This window comes from Sander lucioperca, chromosome 11, assembly GCF_008315115.2.
Source record: "Sander lucioperca isolate FBNREF2018 chromosome 11, SLUC_FBN_1.2, whole genome shotgun sequence".
Classification (NCBI taxonomy): Eukaryota; Metazoa; Chordata; class Actinopteri; order Perciformes; family Percidae; genus Sander; species Sander lucioperca.
This window is the reverse complement of record NC_050183.1, coordinates 36,494,260-36,515,652: the sequence shown is the minus strand read 5'-3', so window position 1 is coordinate 36,515,652 and position 21,393 is coordinate 36,494,260. Positions and strand designations below refer to the sequence as shown.

Genomic DNA, 21,393 nt, shown 5'->3' with positions numbered 1-21,393 from the left:
AGTTGGGGAGGGGACAATTGGCAGTGGAAAGTCCTGTTTTGTGATGAGTGATTTGCATCCACACAATCACATTACATTACAAAAAAAATGTAAATGTGCAAAGAAAATATGACATGATAGTTGTTATGACTGAAGATTGAACCATTATTCATTTTAATGAACACCACCAAACGCTCCTATCTTGGCCTATTGGAGGTTCCAGGACCACGTTTTGGAAACCACCACACCAGACTGGCATCATTGGTGATCTCCTAATAAAGTTTTAACGATTCTTAAATAAAATCTAGATTATCAAGATAAAAAAATAATAAATAACAAGATAATAAAATCAAGATCAGATTGTGGTCAGACTATAAATACTCTTGTTACAGTTTCTTCTTTGAGATTATTACCACTTGTGAGTTATGCAACAATCTTCTCTAATTCAAGAGCAATATAAATAGGGCAGTTGTGTCTCTTCAGTTTCTTAAAGGGTGGTGATGATTTAATGATAGCATATAAAATGAGGCTATATGGTGTTTTGGAAATGAAAGAGACCATGAATCCAGGGGGTATGACCATAACAATTTGAAATAAATCCTGAAATAAATAAATGAGGTGCTGGGTTACTTTGTGCGGGCTAAATTCTAATCCCTATGGGCCTACAGCTGCTAACTGAAGGTCCATCTCTGCAAAAATATGTAACTGCTACAGTTGCTTGGAAAATAGCAATATGGGGCACTGAATTTGATGAAATTACTGTACTGTATGTCAGACCACAAATGAGACAAGAATTAGCTAGCGCATCCCGCGGAGCCCGCCTCACTCCCCGCCACTAGGAGACTACTTCGCCGGGATGAGCGTGAATGGAGATGGAGATGGACCTTTAGTTAGTGGCTGTAGCAACTCAAATTCAACTGGTGCAATCCCCAGCACCGGGGGTCAGTACCGGACCGCCCCGACACCCCGCCAGATCAGTTAACTTTCCGGCGAAGTAGTCTGCTTGGCGGGGAGAGAGGCGGCGGGACCACTGGGTGTGCGAGCTAGCTAATTCTTGCGCTGTTGCTTTGGTCTGAATCTGTGAGATAACCACGCCCCATACATTTGAATATAACCCCATTCATTTAAATATAACCTATGGAAATGTAAAGAGCTGGGAAATAAATATGGCATCAGAAAATAAAAGTCCCCTAAAATAAATAGAAATAGTCTTTTGGAAAACATCCAAAAGACGTTTTTATATAATAATGTATTTAAATGTATATAAAAAAAATAATGTATTCATTTAGGTCTATTGAACTACATTGACTCATTTATATGTTTGTAATATACAGTTCATTCATATATGTATTGCCTTATTTATTTATTTCAGGATTTATTTCATAAGCATAGGTTATTTACATATTTCAAAGTGCATGTTTATTTCAGTGTTGACTAAATGGCATTCCAGTGATCCCTTAATATAAAGTAATATCTACTTGCAACCCAACTGGTTGCATGAGTTATATTTTAGAGTGTTTTTCCCTTTTAGACTGTTAAGATGGGAACAAAAGCCCCCAAAAATATATGTAATTTTTTGCAACAGAACTTTGCTTTTTCTTGTTTCCTACCCTGAAAGTAATCTTGTGACCTCTTAGATTCATCTCACGACCCCAAGAGGGGGGTCTCAATCCTCAGGGTGGGAACCCTTGCCCTAAAGACACAATCTCTTATTACGATTTGAATGGAATTTTGCATTGATGTGAGATCTTTTTTTTTCACGATCTGAAAATCCCATACTGATTGAGGGTTTGAAACCTGCACTCAATGTGTGAAATTAGAGGAATTACACAGGGACTCTTGTTGGAATTTTAAAGCAGTTAATGGCAGCAAAGTAACAAAACTAATTTTTTCATCTCATCTGACACGTCATTTTAATCTTGGTGCACATCAAATGTGCAAAGTTGTAATAAGTATGATTAGACTTAATTAAAAGAAAAATACAGCTTTGTGTATTAAATAAAGGTGCCTGCACATAAGAGTGGCCTTCTGGGTCAATCGACTGTCCTTTAATCAAAGGAGGAAGGTTCAAGTAAATTGGCAGGCATTCTCTCTGCTGAAGTATCACTAATTCCCTACAGATGAATTAAGTGTCATATATCTATATATTTAGTCTCCCAGTATCATCAGTATTATATGACCAGGTGTCTCTCCCCTACATTATGATTACATTTGATTTGATCAGTCAAAATGCATTCTAATTGGTTATTAAACTGAACCCTAACGAAGGCTGTGAACTGAAACTATGATTGCAATTTAGTCCACCTCTCTACATACAGGCCTATTGGTCGGACAAAATTATAGGAACACCTAACGCTAGGCTAGCATTAATTTCAACAACACCACAAGTTACAGCCCCCGGAATAACCCGAGTTCAATCAACAACTCTGATAGTCTCAACAAACATTTAATACGAGCTTCGAAGGGGGGGCAGCATCTGTGGCAAGGCTGCCATATAAGATTGCATTATATTGTAGTTATTGTGTTCACCTACTGTGCATGTCAAATAAAAAACACACAAATTAAACATGAATACAACTGTTATATACAATATTTCTGTTTGAGTGCCACGTGTCCAAACTGCTGCATAGACCATTTGCTGTTAATATGTGTTTATTCAGTTTATTTGCTATCCCTGGGTACCACTAATGAAAGTGAATGGTGTGACGGTAAAAGCAAAACAAAGCTAAGACACTAATGGAAAACAGACATGCTGTCAGCTTAATAGATATATTTAGAGGTAATAACTGAATCACTGCATGAGCTGCATTATTGACTATTTTTGGGATGTGACACAATGTACTCCTAAAAATAATATAGCGACACATTTATTAGCACAGATCATCTTTGGAAGTGTGGACAACAACTCTGTTTCTCTCTCTCTCACACACACACACACACACACACACACACACACACACACACACACACACACACACAGCTATGAACGTGCAAACACACACAGTAAAAGATCCCCAAGAGGTAACTCAAACTCTGCATCTGATGCAATAGTTAGCAACATCCCTGCAGACTGCCGCAGCCTTTTTACCTCCAGGATTCATCTGCGTGGGTGCCATCAATCCGACAGAGAATAGCACCAACCCCCGTCTGTAAATACAGCAAGCTAATTATCTGCAGGGGAAACTGTATTTCTCCTCAGAGTTCTGTTTATGCAAGTGTGTTCTTCATACATTTATTCTAAACACTGTTAGAGCTCCAACAAGCCGGACACTGAATTACAATACAATCACAGTTATTAAATATGACTAATGAATATAAGGCAAGAGCCAGCAAGTAGCGAGATAAAGGTGCCTTTGAGAACTTTCTGCATCGTCCATTTTTTTTTTTTCATTTTCCTGAAACTTCTCACTTCTGCTTTCGACAAGATCAGCCACGGTCCTTTTAGAGCATGTGGTGAGGCTGTCGAATTCAGAAATAGCCTCCATGGTCAATGTACATGTGTGAGAGCAATTGTTCACATTGTGTACCTTTATAGCTACAGTCTTATCTACATCTCAACAGAATAGAGGGCTACACCTTTACTACCCCCCCATCCACCAAACCCAAACCTCTAACAGAACAATAAGGCCTCTGTGAAACAAGTCACAGACTTTAAGTATGTCAAGGTGTTTGCGGTCCAGCAGTGGTGTGTAGAAGTGTAGCCTATATGAAGTTAATATTAAAATATGTATTCTAATAAATCAGGCAGATACTGGACAAGTCTTTTTTTTTTAATAATATGGTTGCAATATGCATGTAAAAATAAAAGTAGGCTACAGGGCACTGTTGTTTATTGTAAAATAAATGGATGCAATGAAAAAAAAAAGTGCATCCCTAATAAAGTGTGCATGTTTCCACGGCAACTAGTGAAAAGGTAATTAGATTCAGAGAGTCTGAGTAGCTGGGCGAAGAATAAAAGGGGTATTCTACAATGAAGAGAGGTTAGCTAAGGTGGACGCTGCTGCAAATTCCTCAAACGTTTGCTGTAATGCACACCTGCCATGGTATCATCTTGCACAGGAACAACTTTAGGACTTTCTGGACTTGGAGTCACATTGGATTTTGCTTCATCATATGAAGTGCGTGTCAGTTCTTTCTTCTAGTGTTTGTAGCAGACAATTAAATCGCCTGTTGAAAAGGGCTATATAATCCTTTAATCACTTTATGAGGATATAAAGGCTATCACATCGTAAGTAGGCTAATCTATTAGCCCATGAAATAAAATATGGCTTTCAATTCATAAGGATATATTTGAGTAATTTCAAGGTCTGTTTTTCTTATGGAGTAGGCCCTAGAAGTTGCTTCCAGTAGGCTATAGTTTGTGCAATGTAGCCTACACATTATAAACATTTTTTTTTATTAACTTTGTTGTGGGACTGCATCGTTTTAATGCCCTACATTTTTTTTTATTAACTTTGTTGTGGGACTGCATCGTTTTAATGCCCTACATTTTTTTTTATTAACTTTGTTGTGGGACTGCATCGTTTTAATGCCCTTTGTTCTGTCACTGTGTTTTGTATTTAGTCAGTGAGCTCTGCCTCTCCCAGGAGCGCGTCAACGCATTGTTTCCGTGGATCCAAGAGAAAAAGTCCATTGTTGTTGCGAAATTTTTAATCTGGCGATTTAAAGCCCATCACATGCTCAGACTGAGCAGCGGGGCGCTGTACCACAACAGGCAAACTACTGCAAAAATCCATGTTGGAGAGGAAACTATTCATCCCGAAAGGACCGAGGAAGACATTGTATTCACACAGCAATGCCAGTGCACTTTTTGGGACTTTAGGATTGACGGAAAAGCGTGTCCGACCAGCAAAAGCGAAACTTCTGTAGGAGAAACCGGACCGCCTGAGATTTATGATAAAGATGACGCTCAAGTACAGCCAGCGGTCTCTAATAGTTCTGTCTTTGCTGGGGATTTTATCGGCCATCATGTCTGTTTTATCGGTTATTTTGATTTTCCAGCTTCAGTCTCAACAGACGGCAGTGAAGGAGTCTCCCCCTTCCACCTCCTCGCTCATACCCGCTCATATCTGGGCCGTCCTGCTGCCTGTCTCCACGGTGCTCTCTGCTCTATCTCTCACCCTTCATTTAAGCTCTGTGGTGGTGTGTCTACTTCACAGCTACTTTTCAACAGAGGTCTGCAGAGGAGAGCAGGATACTGAAAGGTATTTAGCCTGCATGTAACGCACCTCTTCTACCACAAGTTTAAAAGAAACAAACACCTGCGACAGGCCTGTCAGCCGCTTCACTCACTTGCATGCTGCTCCACTTGTTGTGACCTTTTTCACAGCAGACATTTTGACTTGACTTTGATTGATAACCTTAACGCTGGCTCAATTCCATCAAGTGTATTTCATGAGTCAGCATGCACAGTACCAGGGCCTCTCCTAAGTGGAATGCAGCCATCATTAATGGTTTTGAATACACCTGTGCTTTTCCTACTATGACATGTCAACATGTCCGCCGTGAAAAAGGTCTATTGATAGTCCGGTGACTTGATCAAAACGCACCTGGTCACATTACAGCTAATTGCAGTATGACGCACCTGGAAATCGCCAATTATGAGCAAGTGTATGTCTTGCTTTAAGACCTTTAAAACAACGCTATACGTTTTACAATGATAAAATAACACAATCTTTCTCTAACAGATACAAAAGTTACATTCATAAGCAATAAAACCCACATTTGCTCCGTTCATGTGGTCTGGTCTAGCTAATGTTGTTACTGTTGCACTACATTTTAGCATAGTGTCCTGTAAGTGTCACTTTTGGCTACAGTGGCAACTGTTAAGCAAACGTTACATATTTACACTTTACCTACTTGTTTAAGTGCAATGAATGACCAGGGAATTATATACCCCCTGTGTTGTGTTATGTAATGTAGCCTAATCCAATACAACCCTGTAATAAATCCTGTAACATCAACTGCTGTTGGTGTTTTTTGTCTGTATATGTAAATGATAATATGATCAATATAAGGCAAAACAAATAACCACAAAATACAGCTTTAAATAAAACCCCAGATTCAAATCAATGCCTTCCAAAAAAATAATGCTTTAAAAATGGTATCAATTCTTACAAGGCTATGGAACTGCATTGTATTGCATCCTAGGCTCCTATATTCTGGTCACACAGTCAGTGTACAACTTACACCATTGCTATAAGTGGGGGGGAAAAAAACTATACAATTTATCTGGTTAGTGTTCTTGTGTCCACACAATCTTCTTTAATTGTTCTCTGTAAACCACAGCGGATCCTGGTTGACTGCATTAAGTTTCATTAAAAGAAAACAGTTTTATTTTAAGTATAAAAGTGCCTTCCGTATGTGTCAGAGTGCAGAGGCCCGTACTGCAATGTTGTTGGCCGACCCCCACCTCTCAAACCCTATGAATCCCATCTAAACAATGGCCTTCCTCTCATTATGCACCCAGCACACAGCCTCTAGCTGGCCCTTTCCCACATCGGTTTTCAAATCCAACAGCATACCCCAGGACCTCCCTACTGACAGAGGGGACATTCCAAGAAAATGTGAATAATAATGAGCTTTACAAAACATATAGCATTTAAACATACCCAGCTAATTAATAATCAAATGTTTTAGGACTTACAGTTCTGATATACAAACTTATCAGGGGAGAAATAAAAAAAAGATGAAGAAAAGTTGGATTGCATAGCAAAGAAGGTGCACTTGAGACAAAAAGAAAACTGTCAACACAGAAATTGTTGCATAAAATCATTTATGCACCGATGAGAAAAAAAACAAAAGTAGCAATGTTAAAGTGTAAACATGTCTGACATTAACCATATGACATCTGTTTCAATAGAGCAGACTGGTTCCTTTTGGATAGCAGAGCTGTACGACACGTGGCTATCGGACTGTTTTGCCTGGGGGTTTCTGTCTACTTGGCAGGTAAGAATGAAAAACTAGATTTTCATTTTTTTGTTAAGATTCTGGATTTTCTCTGTAAGAACATGTTGCCCAATCTGGCATGTCATATTTAATCCTTAAATAAAGTAGAACTGGGCATCGGTTACTGCCTTCTAGCACATTTTTGTATGTTTTCCTTGTGTAAGTGCGTTAAGCTTTTATAATTTCCATGCAGGGTACTCTTTTAGTCTTTAGCCTTCAACAACAAATTCACAAAGACTTGAAAACTAGTGTCCAAAACATTGGCGGCGCAGTGGATTTTCAACAGCAGAGGCAAAAGCAGCACGGCTGCCTTCTCTCTGGCCCGTCCAGCGAGTCCATGAGAACAATGCATTCTTTGAGCAGCGTCCATGACTTAAGTGTTTTTAATGCTGAACCTGGCAGTGCTGTGGTGCTCTGTTCCACTGAGCGGCTTGTACTGGAGGGGTGTGGGGGGGGTGTGTCACTGGAGGCAGTCCCTCCATTGTGATGAGGTGTCGCTCTTATGACCCCACTTCAGCCTCAATCAAGAGGTAATAGAGCAAGGGACTGTAGAAGCAACACCAACAACTCAGGAAGTCACGTCACATCCCGGAGCTGTGCTTTTCTCCCCCTTCCTTTAGCATGCCTGAGTCTGTAGTCCTTTTCCTGGGGATAAACATAGGACAACTCATCTAAGAACAGCTAGCCTTTAAATGACATTACAACAACATTACAAGCACTTTTTTTTTTTTTTTTTGGTAAAGCATCCAATTGCTGTGATGAAGAGAAAGAAATGTGAAAATAAAAATAAAGCTTAAATTGGGAGGGAAAAAAGCAGAAAACCCAGATGTAAGTAAAAAAAAATAACTTTCAGGGTCTTTTGTTTAAAGTAATGTGGACCATAACAGATGAATCAAATAAAAGATGAACATTGCTTGCTGGTCATTTAGTGTTTCTGTATATATATATAAATTTCCCTCTTCTTTTCCTTGGCAGCTATGTCCATCTTTATGCTCCTCATATTTGAGGTGGAGACAGGCATTGCAAGTGCTTGCGTACTCTCCTCTGGGATCTTAATCCTACTGGTCGTTGTGATCCACTCGCTGGTCAAAGCTTCTTATAGTGCCAAGCGCTATCACAGCGACCACCTCGACACCCTCTTCCAGAATGACCACGGAAGCAGCAACATGCCCGTCTCCCGCCACTGCGAGCTCAAAATTGGCGTGGACAAACCGCGGATGCAGCGCAGCCAGTCTCACCTCCAGCATCAGATCGCCTACCCTCAGTGTGGCAACCTGAGGCAGCAACAGCAGTACTCCCCTGCTGAAGGCTCCCAGGGCCACACTAGTGATAAAGACGGCTACAGCAGTGCTGGCAGTGGTCCCCGAATGCACAGGACCCTGTCTACTGAATCTGGTTTACTGCAGGCCCAGGCTAAACCCTGGAATGGGGTCAACAACGAGATGAGGAGTGTCCTTGCACGCAAGTCAGGGATTTCCACAAAAGACTCTACTCTTGTGTGACATAAAGGAAGCTGAGCTTGTGGTTAGAGAAACTGATGACCTTTTAAGCATCACTAGAGGACTGCTAACACAAGTGTCATCTCAGACAGATGTAGAACGGTCCGTTTGTACCTTTTTACACACACAAAAAAATGGGACAGAGATTGAAAGGCGTACCCATGTTGTCCCCTTTATCAACTGATTTCTCCTGTTCAGATTATAAAGCATTTTTAATTTGATGAAAAACACATTGAGCACAAACGTCTGTATAATTTGTAGTGTTGTTGTATGAACGAGTTTGATTTAAATCTCCCCAGTGTTGCCCAAGTATCAACCTGGCAAATGTATAGCTTTCATTGTAATAATGTCAATACTCTATTCCGCTGTATATGGTGGCTTGTTGCCAAATATTTGTGCACAATGTGCAGATGTGTTTTGTTATGTGTTGTTCAAAATGATTTCATATCAAGCATAAACTAATTCATTTTTAGAAGATGTAATTCAGTTTAAAAGTAGGCTGTTTTTTTGACACCTGAAAAGGAGATTACGATAATGTTCACAAAAAAAACCTGTTAACTTCAAATGTCATTTAAATACACATGTAAAACCTTTCTGAAAAAAAGAAAATGTATAATACAGGCCTGAATGTGATTATGTCATGTCTGGAGGTAATACTAACCTTGGACACCTCAGTCCAGAGGTAATGAGGAAGTGGGAGGGGCATGTGGAGCAGAGACAAGGGGACTGGGTGAGGGGGTCACATCATGTAAGCTTCATGCAGGTGCAAAGGAAAAAACAGGGCAAATAAAACAGAAAATGTGAAGCTCCCATTAACTACAAAAGAGTTCAGAACAGGCCTGATAAATATTTTGCAGTTATTGGGGGGGGGAATAAAACTGAAAGGAAAAAACAACATATTAGCTGATGTCCTAAAATATTACTTGATATACAATTAATAATAAATGGATTAAATAAAACAAAAACAACAAACAAAAGGTATGATATTGTGCAAAGAATAAATGCAAATAGGATAAAACTCCAGGCACTGAGTCACTTACGTCTCTAATTTTACTCTCAAATAAGTCAAGTATGCAGAGATTCAGGAAAACGTGAAGTACAAGGACTCACAAGTGGATCTTTGATACTTTTGTAGGGGTGGGTAGTATGGCCAAAAAGGTAATAGCTATAATAATCATCTGGCTTATTTAAATATTGGCAATAATTATGTCAATGACTATTTTTTGTTTGGTAAGTGTAATAAAAGTGTGTGAAAACCTCAAATGATGACTGTCCCTCATCCAAATGGTTGAAGAAACAACCCTTGATACAGGTACAAGTATTTAGCAGTGAGAAACACCCTTATATTACCCTTACACTTCAAAGTTGAGCTAGATAACAGCCCCAAGAACTAACTTTGCCACTTGACAAATGTTGGTGTATCTAAATTTGCACATTTTGTGGCTTTTTTACCAGGCCTTTTCTTATACCCCCGCCGCCTTACACTTTAGACATCACTGTGGCTCAGTCAGCATGTTCACTGCTGCCTCCTACCTGCGTCCTTGAGAGTTGCTAATCTGCTCCTTCATGCTGATGGCTTGACGGAGGAGGCCGTCAATGTTTTTGAAATACAAGCTGCTGTTCGTCATGCTCTTCACGGCACTGCAAAAACCACCAGATCAATCAAAGTGTTATCAGTCAGGCAGTGCCTGGGTTCTACAAATACTGTACGCAGGTCTATGCTTCTGCTCACCTGCATGCATACTCTACACTGTAGATGGCTCCTTGACTCTGCTCCTCCCAGCTCTGCATGTCTGTCTGTGTGAGGTATGACAGAAAATACTACCATCAAATATAACACAAAAGCTTTTGAGACATGAAAATAAGTCACAAAGTAATAAAAGCAACCAAACCCAATGAGGGGAAACACAGGCTAAATCAGAATTCATACATGTTACTAGGGATGCAACCAACGATTATTATCATAGTTGATTAATCTGTCGATTATTTTGTCGATTAATCGATTAGTTGTTTGAGCTATACAAAGGTCAAAACATGGTGAAAAATGTGGATCAGTGTTTCCCAAAGCTTAAGATGACGTCCTCAAATGTCTTGTTTTGTCCAAAACTCAAAGATATTCAGTTTACTGTCACAAAGGAGAGAAGAAACTAGAATATATTCACATTTAACAAGCTGGAATCAGAGAAATCTTTTTTTTTTTTATAAAAAAAATGACTCAAACGATTAATCCATTATCAAAATAGTTGGTTATTGGCTACATGTTACTTGTTACATGTTACTTCTTTACTATTGCATACCTCAGTTTTAACTACTTGATTTAAATGACTGGTCTTTAATTGAGTAGCAGACATACTGATGATGTCATCTACAGACTTGAGGGTTGTGTTGTTTACTGTGTACATTATTAGTCCACATAAACCCCATATTGTGGTATTTGTTTGTTTCTTGATACACATATTACTCTCAGGTTATTGTAATAGTACGATTTGCGGTTGGTTAGCCCTTTAAACTAATAGTTTTCCCCCCCAACAATATGACACAGGGTGAGTACCTTGTGTTGCACCAGTTCAGGCAGGGACCTTCTGACGTGTTCCTGCAGTCTGTAGAGAGCCACTGACGGCTCGTTAGCTAGCACGTACATGCTCTCCGTGAATTTGTCAGTCACTGTAGAATCAAAGAAGTACAGACACATGCAGAGAATACCTGACCAGTGTTCGAAAAAGAAAGAAAAACAGAAGGAAACATCCAACAGCATGGGACATGAACAAACAGCGATGTAAACATAGCATTAGCTTAGCGGCTAAGGCGAGCTAACAGCTACTAGCTTCGTTGCAAGGTGAACAATGAGGTAATTGTATGCTGATAAAGTAAACTATTATTTACCTCGTCTAACTTTTAGTTGCATCTCCTGGTCCTCCATAATGCAGGCTGCTTATGTCAGAAACCGATAACAACACAATGCAGTTGTACGCGAAATATGTCAGCTGATTCTTGCGTCTTCCGTATTTTTATTGTCGTGTGTCACACTACAATATTCCGGACAGAAATAACGATTATGAAACATTAGTTCTTCCTTCAAAGAGTAACGCGGTGATGCGCTACACCGGTTGAATCCAACGTGTCCTCGTTTATTTTGTGAAAATAAATGATTTATTAAAAAGCTAATCAACTGAGCGACAAGTAATGTATCTCGGTACATTTCGTGCACTTCCAGCAAGACCCATCGTGCGACTCGAAATAATTTACTTTCAGTTTGTCCAAAAGGAAGTTAGCGCAAATTAGACTGTAAGGCTGGATGTGGTGAGTGGACAACGTTGCTTGTGCTTTATGAACTAATTGTGGCTACTTTTGAGGGCTGTACCACTTTATGTATTAGCTAGTTCATGTCTTGTTTTTTTTTTAAATTTATTGCAGTGATGATGCAGGCCAGAGGTGATGAAGAGGTTGCAGATGGCCAAAATATTCGGCCATCTAACGCGAATGTTTGTCCTTCCGAGTCCAGAGATGAGAGGTCCAATGGTACCTATGCCTATTATATTTGATCTTTTAATAGAAGTTCCCTGTCCGTGATCTCTTTCTTGACACGTTACCTTTTTCTATGTAACATCTGTTGTCAACCCGATGTTTGCAGTCTTCAAATAATCAGTTAAACAGAGAGTATATTGCTTCCACTGACATGGCTGTGGTTCATCTGCTTGGGTCAGTGTCTCCAGAAAACATTGATGTGGATGAAGAGGGTTTGTTCATACACCCCACCACTCTGACCAACAAGCAGCGTGGGAATGAGGTTACAGTACGCCCAGCAACATTAGACTGTAAGTACTGGCAAAGGACAAAATTGTGTGCTAGACAAGCAATCATGGTATTTTCATTGTATTGAGCATATGAAGTCATTCAGATGTTATTTCCACCATGCAGCTCTGTCTATACACCAGTTGGCAGCTCAAGGTGAGGTTTCACAAGTGGCTGCACACCTGAGTAAAGGTGAGGAATTTGGATGTCACTAAGCAGAATAACAGAATTAAAATTTTGTCTGGCATTGAACTGTACAAAATTTCTACTGATGGGCCGTGACCTACTTTATTTTGCAGACAGTTCACTGCTGAGCAAACAGGATGAACGGGGCTTTACGCCTCTCATGTGGGCAGCAGCGTTTGGAGAGATAGCAGTGGTGGATTTTCTCTTGGAAAAGGTTAGAAGTAAGAGACTGCTGTTCAGAAAGACACGCACATGTCAAAATGCACTCTCTTATCAATGTTTATGGGATTTTTGTTTTAGGGCGCAGACCCCAAAGCAATTGCGAGAGAGCGAGAGAGTGCCCTGACACTGGCCAGCTCTGGGGGTTATGTGGACATTGTCGAGGCTCTTCTCAGACATGGAGTAGACATTAACACTTACGACTGGGTACACAATGACTTTCTTTATGTCTGACGTGCCATCACAAATCCACAAGATGTATTAGTTATGGCAAGCCAACACACACTAAGATAGTTGTACAACTACAATGTGATTTGTATTTTATTCTCAGAACGGTGGGACTCCTCTTCTTTATGCTGTACGAGGGAACCACATCAAATGTGTAGAGGCACTCTTGGGTACATTGCATGCCTATGATATAAAGTCATGATAAACTCTGACAAATTCTGTTTGAATGTTTTTTTAACTGCCATTACTATACTCTCTTTAAGCCAAAGGGGCTGACATGACCATTGAGTCTGACTCTGGGTACAGTCCAATGGCTTTGGCTGTTGCCCTTGGACACAAAAAGAGTACGTATTGTCTTTGTATACCTGAGAAATAAGAGGTTACTGTAAAAACAATGTTTAGCTAAATTGACATTTTCATTTATTGTTTCCTAGTTCAGAAAGTGTTGGAGGACCATATTCTGAAACTCTACAAGCCAACATGACACTGGTTAAAGTCAATAACTGGAAATCTGGGCTCACACACTTGATCTCAGATCTGCAACCAGCTTTCATCGATGGTGAGATGACCAAGACTTCTGTCACAATAACAAGACATTGTAATAGATCAGTTTATATGCAGAGACATTTAAAATAAAATGCAACATTGTGCAGCAGAATTATTTTGTTTGGCTGAAGGACAGCAAAAAAGGACTGTGAACCGAGTTTTAATAAAAATTTATTTTTATAATGTGTGTTCCACTGGAATGGCGCTTCAACTTAAAGGCACAATATAAGTTCAGAAAGCATCATTACAAGTGCTCTTATAATCACAAGAAACACATTAAATCTGCAATTAAGATTTGGACTCTGTGCCAAGCCTTCTGTGTTTGAGTAATGAAGAGTGATATGGCTGTACAGATCCCCCGAAAGCATCCATACCAAAAAAGGCCACATTCACATCAGTTCATGAGGTGGCAGCACAGATGACATGTTTCCCAAGTGCCACCACACCATCCTGCATTTTACTCAGGAGTCATTTCCTCTCTCACGAGACGATAAAAAAAAAAATGGTCACGAGGCTTTTCCCCCCAGGACATCCAAGGAATAAACAATAATTCTCCCAAAAAAGTCGGCACTATTCTCAAACATTATTTTTACTTTGTCCACTGCAGGGGCCTCCTGTATGGGAAAGCTGTGGGTGTGGAGTTAAGAACAAGATAAGCATGGCAATAATGAAAAGCATGTCCAGGAAAATATTGTCCGATACTTATTATGAATCATGAACAGCGGTAACAGGAAACGCACTGTGTTCCTAGAGTGACAGGTATAGCCTCAGCTGCAGAAAAAAAACAAAACCTGGTGTAGACCCACAAGGCTAAATTTCAACGGATTAAGCCAGAATTGCATTTAGTATTATGTTAACTATCTGGTTAAAAAAATATTGGTGATGGAACACCAATATTTGTCTGATAGAGTGGTTTTGGTCAGCCTAATGATTGTTCACGGCGCACATCAGTGGTTGTAAAATGATGATTAATGCAGTTGAGTAAAGAGTTAAATGTAACATTTAAAGTTCCCTTGATTACTGGTAAATGAGTATGTGTTGTAGAAAATATAAGGTTCACTATTTTTAAATGTTGCACCACCATTTTAGCATTTAGCATTGACCCTTTACAGGGCTATCAATCAAATCTCGGTCCAATGCTGCACAGTAAGACTGAAGGATATCTGAAGAGAGTTGTTGTCCTCTGGATAAAAATGGCTGATCTCTGTAAAGGCTCCATCTTTTGGACAACCTGCGGGAAGGCACAAGTGGAAAATAATTGACCTTATCTTATCACACCTAACGTCTTGTCTTGTAATAGTATGAAACACAACACAATGAGAAGGCAGTGGATCAGGAAAACAATTTGTGACGACGTTTACAGTTGATAAATGTGATCTCTGAGTTTTACCGTCTAGTCTGCATGTTTTTGCTGAGAAGCCTCCCTGGAACTGGACCTTTAACTCGGACACCTTGACAGATTGGGGGAACTCCAGACACACCCACTGACATTCACCCTGTCAAAGACATGATGCTGATGACTCCTGAACATTCAGGTGTCTGTGGGAAGTCTTTGAGTATATTTTATATATATTGTATATTTATATTATATATCTCTATTCCATCCTACATAGGAATTGTAAGTAGGGTTTCGAATATATTGTCTTGTTTACAATGGACATTCGACTAAATAAACATGAATTAGCCGGTATGCATACTAAGTACACTTAGCTTTTGAGTATACTGTTGATGTACACTATAGTCTCCCACAATGCAATGCAGGAAAAAAAAGAGCTTAAAACAAATGTGGATGGCGGTGATGGGACATCTCATAAGACCAGAGACAGATAGAGTATCTTTGACAGAACTAATACATTTTTGGAGAAAACATTTTACACTTCTAGAGAAGTTTAAGTATAGACTGTATGAGTTTAGGTGGCATTCTAAAGTCGCAGTTTGAGTATTATCATTTCCTGTAAGTATAAAACTATGTCTTAACCCTTGTGTTGTCCTCTGTCTGTTTTGCCTGTTGATAAAGCATAAAGTATAAACTATCACCCAATTTTGTGTTAGATCTTCTTAGCCAACTTCATTCCAACTGATTACCACTATAGCTTTACACTTATTTATGGAAAATGAACTGTTTTTGTCACTTTTTTCAACGCTTTTTTGAATCGATGGTCAATAAACCTCATTTATATTAAATTATACCTAATTTCTGATTTAAAAAAAAACAGAAATTATGAATTATTTTGACTAATAGTTACGATCAGAAGAACACATGTTGATGGATAATCACAGCCTGTTTCATGTATGGAACCATCAGTGGTATTTTTGGGCAATTTGGTTGAAAGAAACCCAAATTTCTAACACAGAAACTTTGATAAGGGGTCAAATTTGACCCGAGGACAACATGAGGGTATGTCGGTTTCATGTATATTAACTGAAAAAATAGGGTAAGTTACCAATGCAATTAGTATTTAATACGTACGGTTTACAATAAGTGTTCAAATGATGTTTATAATACTAGGACCGCTGCAGTTTTACCTGGTCTGAGTTCCAGCACGTCTCTTCATTGCGGTCAAACAAATATTTCTTTCCATACTGCTTCACATCTCTGTTTAGCACTGAACTCACCCTAAAATGAGAGTGACAGAATCCCAGTTGTTAGTTTGAACGTCTCCTGGCTAACATACAGCAGAGCATGTGTCATCTACGAGTCGTTTTGTATTGACCTAACGAGAGACAGCCGTTCAAACATGACATTTAGGTCCATTGGCTACGTCTTAATGAATAACCTTAATTAATTTACAGTTATTTACCTGCTGTGAGTTTCGCTGCAAATCAACGAGGATGCCATTGTCTAAAAACAATTTAAAATACCGTAAAGCGATCCGGCCACGCTGTGCTTTCTTTACGACAGTGACGTATATAGGTAGCTGTTTGTCTTCCCGCCACTAGATGGAGGTCACGTACCGTCCAAAATATTGCATGGCGGTGTCGCTGGTTGCTGCCTGCCAAAACTGAAGGTAAAGTCTTTTCATCTTCATCTAAGGTCCCGGCGGCTCAAAATTAATAATTAAGAGCATAAAACATTAAATTTAATTCGACTCTTTATAATCTGTGTGCCCAATAGGCTGGCCAGAAAGATGCTACGTGCTGTTCTCCTTCATGTTTACCCTGCGTGTCTCCCAGTTGTCTACAGGAGGAGACACAAAGGTCAGGGAGATAAGAATCGATTAGGAAGAGAGGACTCACAAGAGGTGAATCAATCCGCTAACCGATTGCAACCTTCAAATGAAATGCAGAATAATAGATAAAAAAAAAAAAAAACAGCTTTAAATGTTACATGTGTGTTAAGATAAATCTGTGATTGTGTGTCACAGCAGATTGGTTAATCCCATAAAAGAACCAATACCAGCATACGTTGTATTGCTTTTATCAGTGAGCATATTCCTATAACTCTTTCGTAACCAGGGAAGAAATAACACAGCAGACCAAATATGTGTGAGGGAGAGAGAGCCTGTATTTGGCACATGGCTTATTGCAGATGGAGAACTCCTGCTGAGGTTTTGTCACAGTGCCCCTCACTGCAGATAATCAATAGGTCTGAAATACAAAACCTGATGAAACCCAGCCTCCGTAAAAAAAATTGCACAGGGCCTGGGTATGACTGAATTTCACACACACACACACACACACACACACACACACACACACACACACACACACACACACACCTACCTTAGCCATTCCACAATCAGCACCACACACTTTGACTTTGTAAGCCTTCGTACAGCAGGTTTGGATTTACAGCCCCCTGTCAAGTCAGATTAAGTATAAATTGTGATTTAAAGCTGCTGTAATATTTGTCCCGTGTCTGTGAATGGCAGCAAATGTATATACATCATTGGGAGTTTTGTAGAGTTGTTAATCAGAAATGCTGGCTCAACAATTAATTTGCCAGGTGCTCAGATTATGGCCTGTAGCCATTTTGGACCTCCACTTGCCCAACATACCCATGTGGGGCCTCACATGGGTGAATGATGAGTTGGCATGGGAGGGCTGTGAAATGTCTGCTGGTGCCATAAAGTTCCCAGGCCAAGCTGGGCTGCAAGTAGAGCCCACATGTGCAATCATACGAAGGACCCACATGGGCTCTTTGTGTCCAATAAAGGAAGAGCTCGACACGTCAGGTTGCCAGGTAACCAGTGGTGACTCAGGGAAGTTACTATGTTAATGTTATTTCACAAAATGTCAAACTATTCCTTTAACCTGGGCTCATCACTGGGCCATGGTGGGCTTAAAGGGGGATCTTTATTGATGTCACAACTGTTTTAATTACTTGCCTCCAAAATATTTCACAGTTCATTTTGTTGTCATGTGGAAAAGCAGCTTTTATTTACACGTCTGGTTTAACATCTCACGATCAACTTTGTCTCAATGAAACTTTTCTGTCCTTTCTTGCTCGCTGAGCTTGTTAGAGGATTACTTTCACCTCTGTCACTGATTCGGCCTAAACCCTCATGTTCCCTCAGCCATCTTTGTCACATTTTCACCACAGTGGTTGCCGTTTCTGTGTTTGTCACCTCTGTTTCTAGGTTATGTCCCACGAGGCAGTGGTTAGCAAACTAACTTCGGGCTCAACCCCAGCTGGCTTTTTGGTCTTTTACATGAAACCTCTTTACCTTCCGTGATGATACTTAAAGTCGTAGTAGCGGTTTCTCACTCTGACTTATTACAAAGAGACTGTACCGAAGAGAGGTATCATCAACAGAATGAGTAATCATGGCAAAAAAATTGCACCCTTCAATGGAGCCTTGGGAAAGCATCAGATTGTCTGTGTGAGCAGAACATCTTTTCATTGCCTCAATGTGACCATTAAATATTCTTTCATTGAAAAGCATGCACATTATACCTTGGAGATGGAGCAGTGAGATACATGAGAAAAGTCCAAAAGTCGGTACCAACAAAGTATTGTACATATTTCTAGTTTACGTAATGGAAATGATAAGCATTAAGGCTACGCTATCTTCAGTTTACCTCCAACAATCCGCTGTAGTCTTGGCAACAGAATCAGGGTCATTCTTGAAGGATATATTGCTCATTGTTTTTTATTTATTTTATAATAGTGTTGTTCTTGAGAGAAGTGCATCAATGTTACGCATCAATTTATTTTCTTGTTTGCAATTTCAGTACAATTCCTCGGTCACTAATGTTATTGAAAACGAAGATTTACTTTTTATCGTTTACAGATACCTGAAGAAAAACAATGTCTATCGCAATGAATAAAGATGACGGAGATAAACAGCCATTGCCCCGTGTCATCTGAAATGGATGGGTAGTCTGACTGTATTGAGAAGTAAATAAGCAGGTGCTTCAGGAGGTAAAACAGTCACTCTGGTCTATTCCAGAGTTTATGAGCTGTGGGCACTTGTGCAGATTGTCTTAATGAGTTAGGTGATTAATGCCCGTGCTGCTATCAGTGGAGGGACACAGCTTTCGGGCTGGGGCAGCACCACAGCACATTATGCTGTCCCCTTTTGGTCCACATGACAAACTGGCTCTGTGACTTTACTGAACTTTTTTTGTGGTTTACTTTGATTAATGACAAGTCCGCCTTGAAAAATGAAACTTTCTGTTGCGATAATGGGAGTCAGTTGGTGTGAAAATAGTAGGTCTAGTCACTGGTGGTGTGCGTTGAGGCTTAACAATATAGATAAATATGTAACTATAACTTCTGAAGTTTAGTTGTTGGAAGTTTTGCATGTTACATCTGTCATCTTGGGACAAATCAGTAGTTGATGATAGCTGTAGTTAATGATTTAACACACCGCCTTAGGCCACAGACAGCATCCTTTCTAATCTGGCTAGAGAATGTCGGAAATTAGAATGACATGATGCCGCTTAGTGGTCGTAAATCATTTACTTCAGGAAGACAACATTTGGCGTTCTTTGGGGTACAACTAATTTTAATAAAGCAGGAAATGGGCAGAAACGTGAGGCACATCTGTCGACTGCTGCAGCAATTAACACAGGATCTTGAGTCGCGGTGCCGTCTGCTGGCAGAGCTCCTCACTCATCTCCATGTTGAAATTTTCTGCTCCAGTTTGAGCGAGGTTCTCTAATTAAATCATTAAAAAGCAGAGCATTTGCAGAATATGCTCCGCTGCCTTCATTACAAAGCACAATCACTTGTAATTTATTCACTCACACAATTAAGGAGCTTTGGGTTTGATTCGTTGTCTGCGTGAGTTCACTCTCCTCTATTTTTTTTCTTATTCTTCCAGGCAGTGTAAAGGTGGACATGCATGCTTTCACAGCTTTAAATTACTGAATGATTGGGTGCCTGGGTAGCTCACCTGGTAGAGCGGGCGCCCATATATAGAGGTTTGCTCCTCGACGCAGTGGCCGCTGGTTTGACTCCGACCTGTGGTCCTTTGCGGCATGTCATTCCCCCTCTCTCTCTCCCCCTTTCATGTCTTCAGCTGTCCTATAAAAATAAAATAATCTTAAAAAAAATGATGGATGACTGGAGCATAATGGAACCCTGGGATTATTTAGCACTGTGTCCAAGAGGTTGGACACACTTTGCTGGCAGAATCACAGTGAGAATATACTACTGTCGTTTTGTATACGAACAATACAAGGTGACAAGCAAGTATAGAGTGTAGAGCATGAGTCAAATTTGTTCCCCCGGGCTTTGCATCCCCGACTATGTGCAGTGCCGCGATGGGCAGGATTTATGAAGTGTGGCCGCTTCTACTTCATGCTCGAGCAGTCAGAATCCCTGCTTGCTCATGATGTGGTTGGAGGGCCCCAGGATATGCCTCGCTCAACCCCTTCTCAGCCTGCAGCCTCGCTACCACAGCAGCATGCCCTGGCCTCTGATATCTCAGCAAGGAAATGGGCCTTCAGTAATGACTGGAGCACTAGCAGGCGCTCACAGGAGATCACAGTGCAAAGAGAAGCCGGAGTGTATCATTTTACGGTGAAGTCACAGGGATTTGTCACGAGGAATAGCAGGGGGATCTCACGGTTGAGGGAATTTCACTTTCATGTTCAGGTTCAGGTTATAGTGTGAGACTAAAACAATAGAGGATAAAGCAGTTGGATCAAAGCAGTGACATTCTGTTGTTTTTAGAAGGTGTGGATTTTGCAGTTTTCACCTCTCTTTACTTTTAGCTGTCTAGACGAGGAAGAGGACTCATCCTCATACTCTGTATTCCAGCGGGCAAGTGCAGCTGCATGCATGACCCCACCTCCCATCCTCCTAATCTCCTTGTCTCACTTTATTCACAGAAACACACCTTGCGAACATGAGCAGCCAAGCATCAGAGCAGCTCTTCACAGACCCTCCTCCTCCTCCTCCCTGTTTTCTCAAGGTAAGAAGAGGCAACACACGCACTACATCATCAGAGATCACTCAACCCCTTCTGTCAGTTGTTGTTTTCCATGTCAGACTGGATCATTGGTGGCTGGTATCGGGCAATGGTATTAGATTTCCTAAATACTTAGGTTTTAGTGCAGATGCCTTTAACTTTATTGACCTGCTGCATCTCAGTGGTTTGGTATGGTTACAATTCAGGTTTACCACCACGAGAAGCTGAATCAGACTGTTAACAGTCTCTACTTGCACCACTGGAGATAATGTACAAATGCACTTGTCTAAGCAACATCCAGACGTACATGCTTTTAATTATTCACCCAATTTTCAGCTTTTCAGTGAAAACTGTGTGAGAGACCTGATGTTGGGTGTCTTTAGCTGCAGTGTATGGAGTAGTAACTCACCTTATAACAGGGAGAATTAATACTGTTTGTTGTGTTTGTTATACAGCCACAATGCAAAAATAATGTTTCATAATTATGCATGTGAACATGAATACACTTATACACAAAGACACATGTACACAAATACACCCCCCCCCACCTTTTTTTTTTTTTTTTTAATCATTTCATCATGTAAAAAGACCTACACACTTTATAACCATGGAAATAATGACTATATGTTTTTTGA

General features: G+C 40.2%; 4 protein-coding genes and 1 long non-coding RNA gene across 12 annotated transcripts; 3 read left to right on the top strand and 2 right to left on the bottom strand.

Annotated features, from left to right (window-relative positions):
* Positions 1-4,527: 4,527 nt before the first annotated feature.
* Positions 4,528-9,689, top strand: tmem221 (transmembrane protein 221). Its single transcript, XM_031318354.2, has 3 exons — positions 4,528-5,183; positions 6,842-6,927; positions 7,903-9,689. The coding sequence occupies exons 1-3, from the start codon at positions 4,873-4,875 to the stop codon at positions 8,427-8,429; spliced, it is 924 nt and encodes a 307-aa protein (XP_031174214.1). The 5' UTR covers positions 4,528-4,872; the 3' UTR covers positions 8,430-9,689.
* Positions 6,215-11,559, bottom strand: borcs8 (BLOC-1 related complex subunit 8). Of its 5 annotated transcripts, none has more exons than XM_031318372.2 (6): positions 11,310-11,559; positions 10,978-11,090; positions 10,159-10,223; positions 9,960-10,067; positions 9,088-9,179; positions 6,215-7,572 (listed from the first exon to the last, which is right to left on the bottom strand). In XM_031318372.2, exons 1-5 carry the CDS (start codon positions 11,344-11,346, stop codon positions 9,098-9,100), a joined length of 405 nt encoding a protein of 134 aa, XP_031174232.1. In that variant the 5' UTR covers positions 11,347-11,559; the 3' UTR covers positions 6,215-7,572; positions 9,088-9,097. The 5 variants fall into 5 exon arrangements, with proteins under 5 accessions (XP_031174232.1, XP_031174230.1, XP_031174233.1 ...); XM_031318370.2 differs by having other exon boundaries at positions 10,978-11,129; positions 11,310-11,433; XM_031318373.2 differs by lacking the exon at positions 9,088-9,179.
* rfxank (regulatory factor X-associated ankyrin-containing protein) lies at positions 11,012-13,876 on the top strand. 3 transcript variants are annotated; one of them, XM_036006976.1, is made up of 9 exons: positions 11,012-11,262; positions 11,841-11,945; positions 12,131-12,241; positions 12,345-12,410; positions 12,518-12,618; positions 12,705-12,830; positions 12,955-13,021; positions 13,115-13,195; positions 13,286-13,876. In XM_036006976.1, exons 2-9 carry the CDS (start codon positions 11,843-11,845, stop codon positions 13,333-13,335), a joined length of 705 nt encoding a protein of 234 aa, XP_035862869.1. In that variant the 5' UTR covers positions 11,012-11,262; positions 11,841-11,842; the 3' UTR covers positions 13,336-13,876. The 3 variants fall into 3 exon arrangements, with proteins under 3 accessions (XP_035862869.1, XP_031174221.1, XP_031174220.1); XM_031318361.2 differs by having other exon boundaries at positions 11,022-11,274; XM_031318360.2 differs by lacking the exon at positions 11,012-11,262 and adding an exon at positions 11,500-11,726.
* LOC116063398 (nuclear receptor 2C2-associated protein) lies at positions 13,554-16,322 on the bottom strand. The gene is made up of 5 exons (XM_031318378.2): positions 16,199-16,322; positions 15,924-16,014; positions 14,788-14,893; positions 14,561-14,628; positions 13,554-14,026 (listed from the first exon to the last, which is right to left on the bottom strand). Exons 1-5 carry the CDS (start codon positions 16,234-16,236, stop codon positions 13,904-13,906), a joined length of 426 nt encoding a protein of 141 aa, XP_031174238.1. The 5' UTR covers positions 16,237-16,322; the 3' UTR covers positions 13,554-13,903.
* LOC116063400 lies at positions 16,299-20,770 on the top strand. Of its 2 annotated transcripts, XR_004108263.2 has the most exons (4): positions 16,299-16,405; positions 16,513-16,595; positions 18,632-18,762; positions 20,679-20,770. It is a non-coding gene; the product is annotated as an uncharacterized LOC116063400 (long non-coding RNA). The 2 variants fall into 2 exon arrangements; XR_004108264.2 differs by lacking the exon at positions 18,632-18,762 and having other exon boundaries at positions 16,302-16,405.
* The last annotated feature ends 623 nt before the right edge of the window (positions 20,771-21,393 follow it).

Coding starts and splice junctions, on each gene's coding strand:
- tmem221 (XM_031318354.2), top strand. CDS start 4,873: ATGATAAAGATGACGCTCAAGTACAGCCAGCGGTCTCTAATAGTTCTG. Junction 5,184..6,841: donor GGAGAGCAGGATACTGAAAG/GTATTTAGCCTG, acceptor CTGTTTCAATAG/AGCAGACTGGTTCCTTTTGG. Junction 6,928..7,902: donor GGTTTCTGTCTACTTGGCAG/GTAAGAATGAAA, acceptor TTTCCTTGGCAG/CTATGTCCATCTTTATGCTC.
- borcs8 (XM_031318369.2), bottom strand. CDS start 11,181: ATGCTGTTGGATGTTTCCTTCTGTTTTTCTTTCTTTTTCGAACACTGG. Junction 10,224..10,977: donor CTGAACTGGTGCAACACAAG/GTACTCACCCTG, acceptor TACCTCACACAG/ACAGACATGCAGAGCTGGGA. Junction 9,180..9,959: donor AGCAACTCTCAAGGACGCAG/GTAGGAGGCAGC, acceptor ACCTGCATGAAG/CTTACATGATGTGACCCCCT.
- rfxank (XM_036006976.1), top strand. CDS start 11,843: ATGATGCAGGCCAGAGGTGATGAAGAGGTTGCAGATGGCCAAAATATT. Junction 12,619..12,704: donor TGGATTTTCTCTTGGAAAAG/GTTAGAAGTAAG, acceptor TTTTTGTTTTAG/GGCGCAGACCCCAAAGCAAT. Junction 12,831..12,954: donor ACATTAACACTTACGACTGG/GTACACAATGAC, acceptor TTTTATTCTCAG/AACGGTGGGACTCCTCTTCT.
- LOC116063398 (XM_031318378.2), bottom strand. CDS start 16,236: ATGGCATCCTCGTTGATTTGCAGCGAAACTCACAGCAG. Junction 14,894..15,923: donor CGTGCTGGAACTCAGACCAG/GTAAAACTGCAG, acceptor TGTCTTTGACAG/GGTGAATGTCAGTGGGTGTG. Junction 14,027..14,560: donor AGGACAACAACTCTCTTCAG/ATATCCTTCAGT, acceptor CTCCACACCCAC/AGCTTTCCCATACAGGAGGC.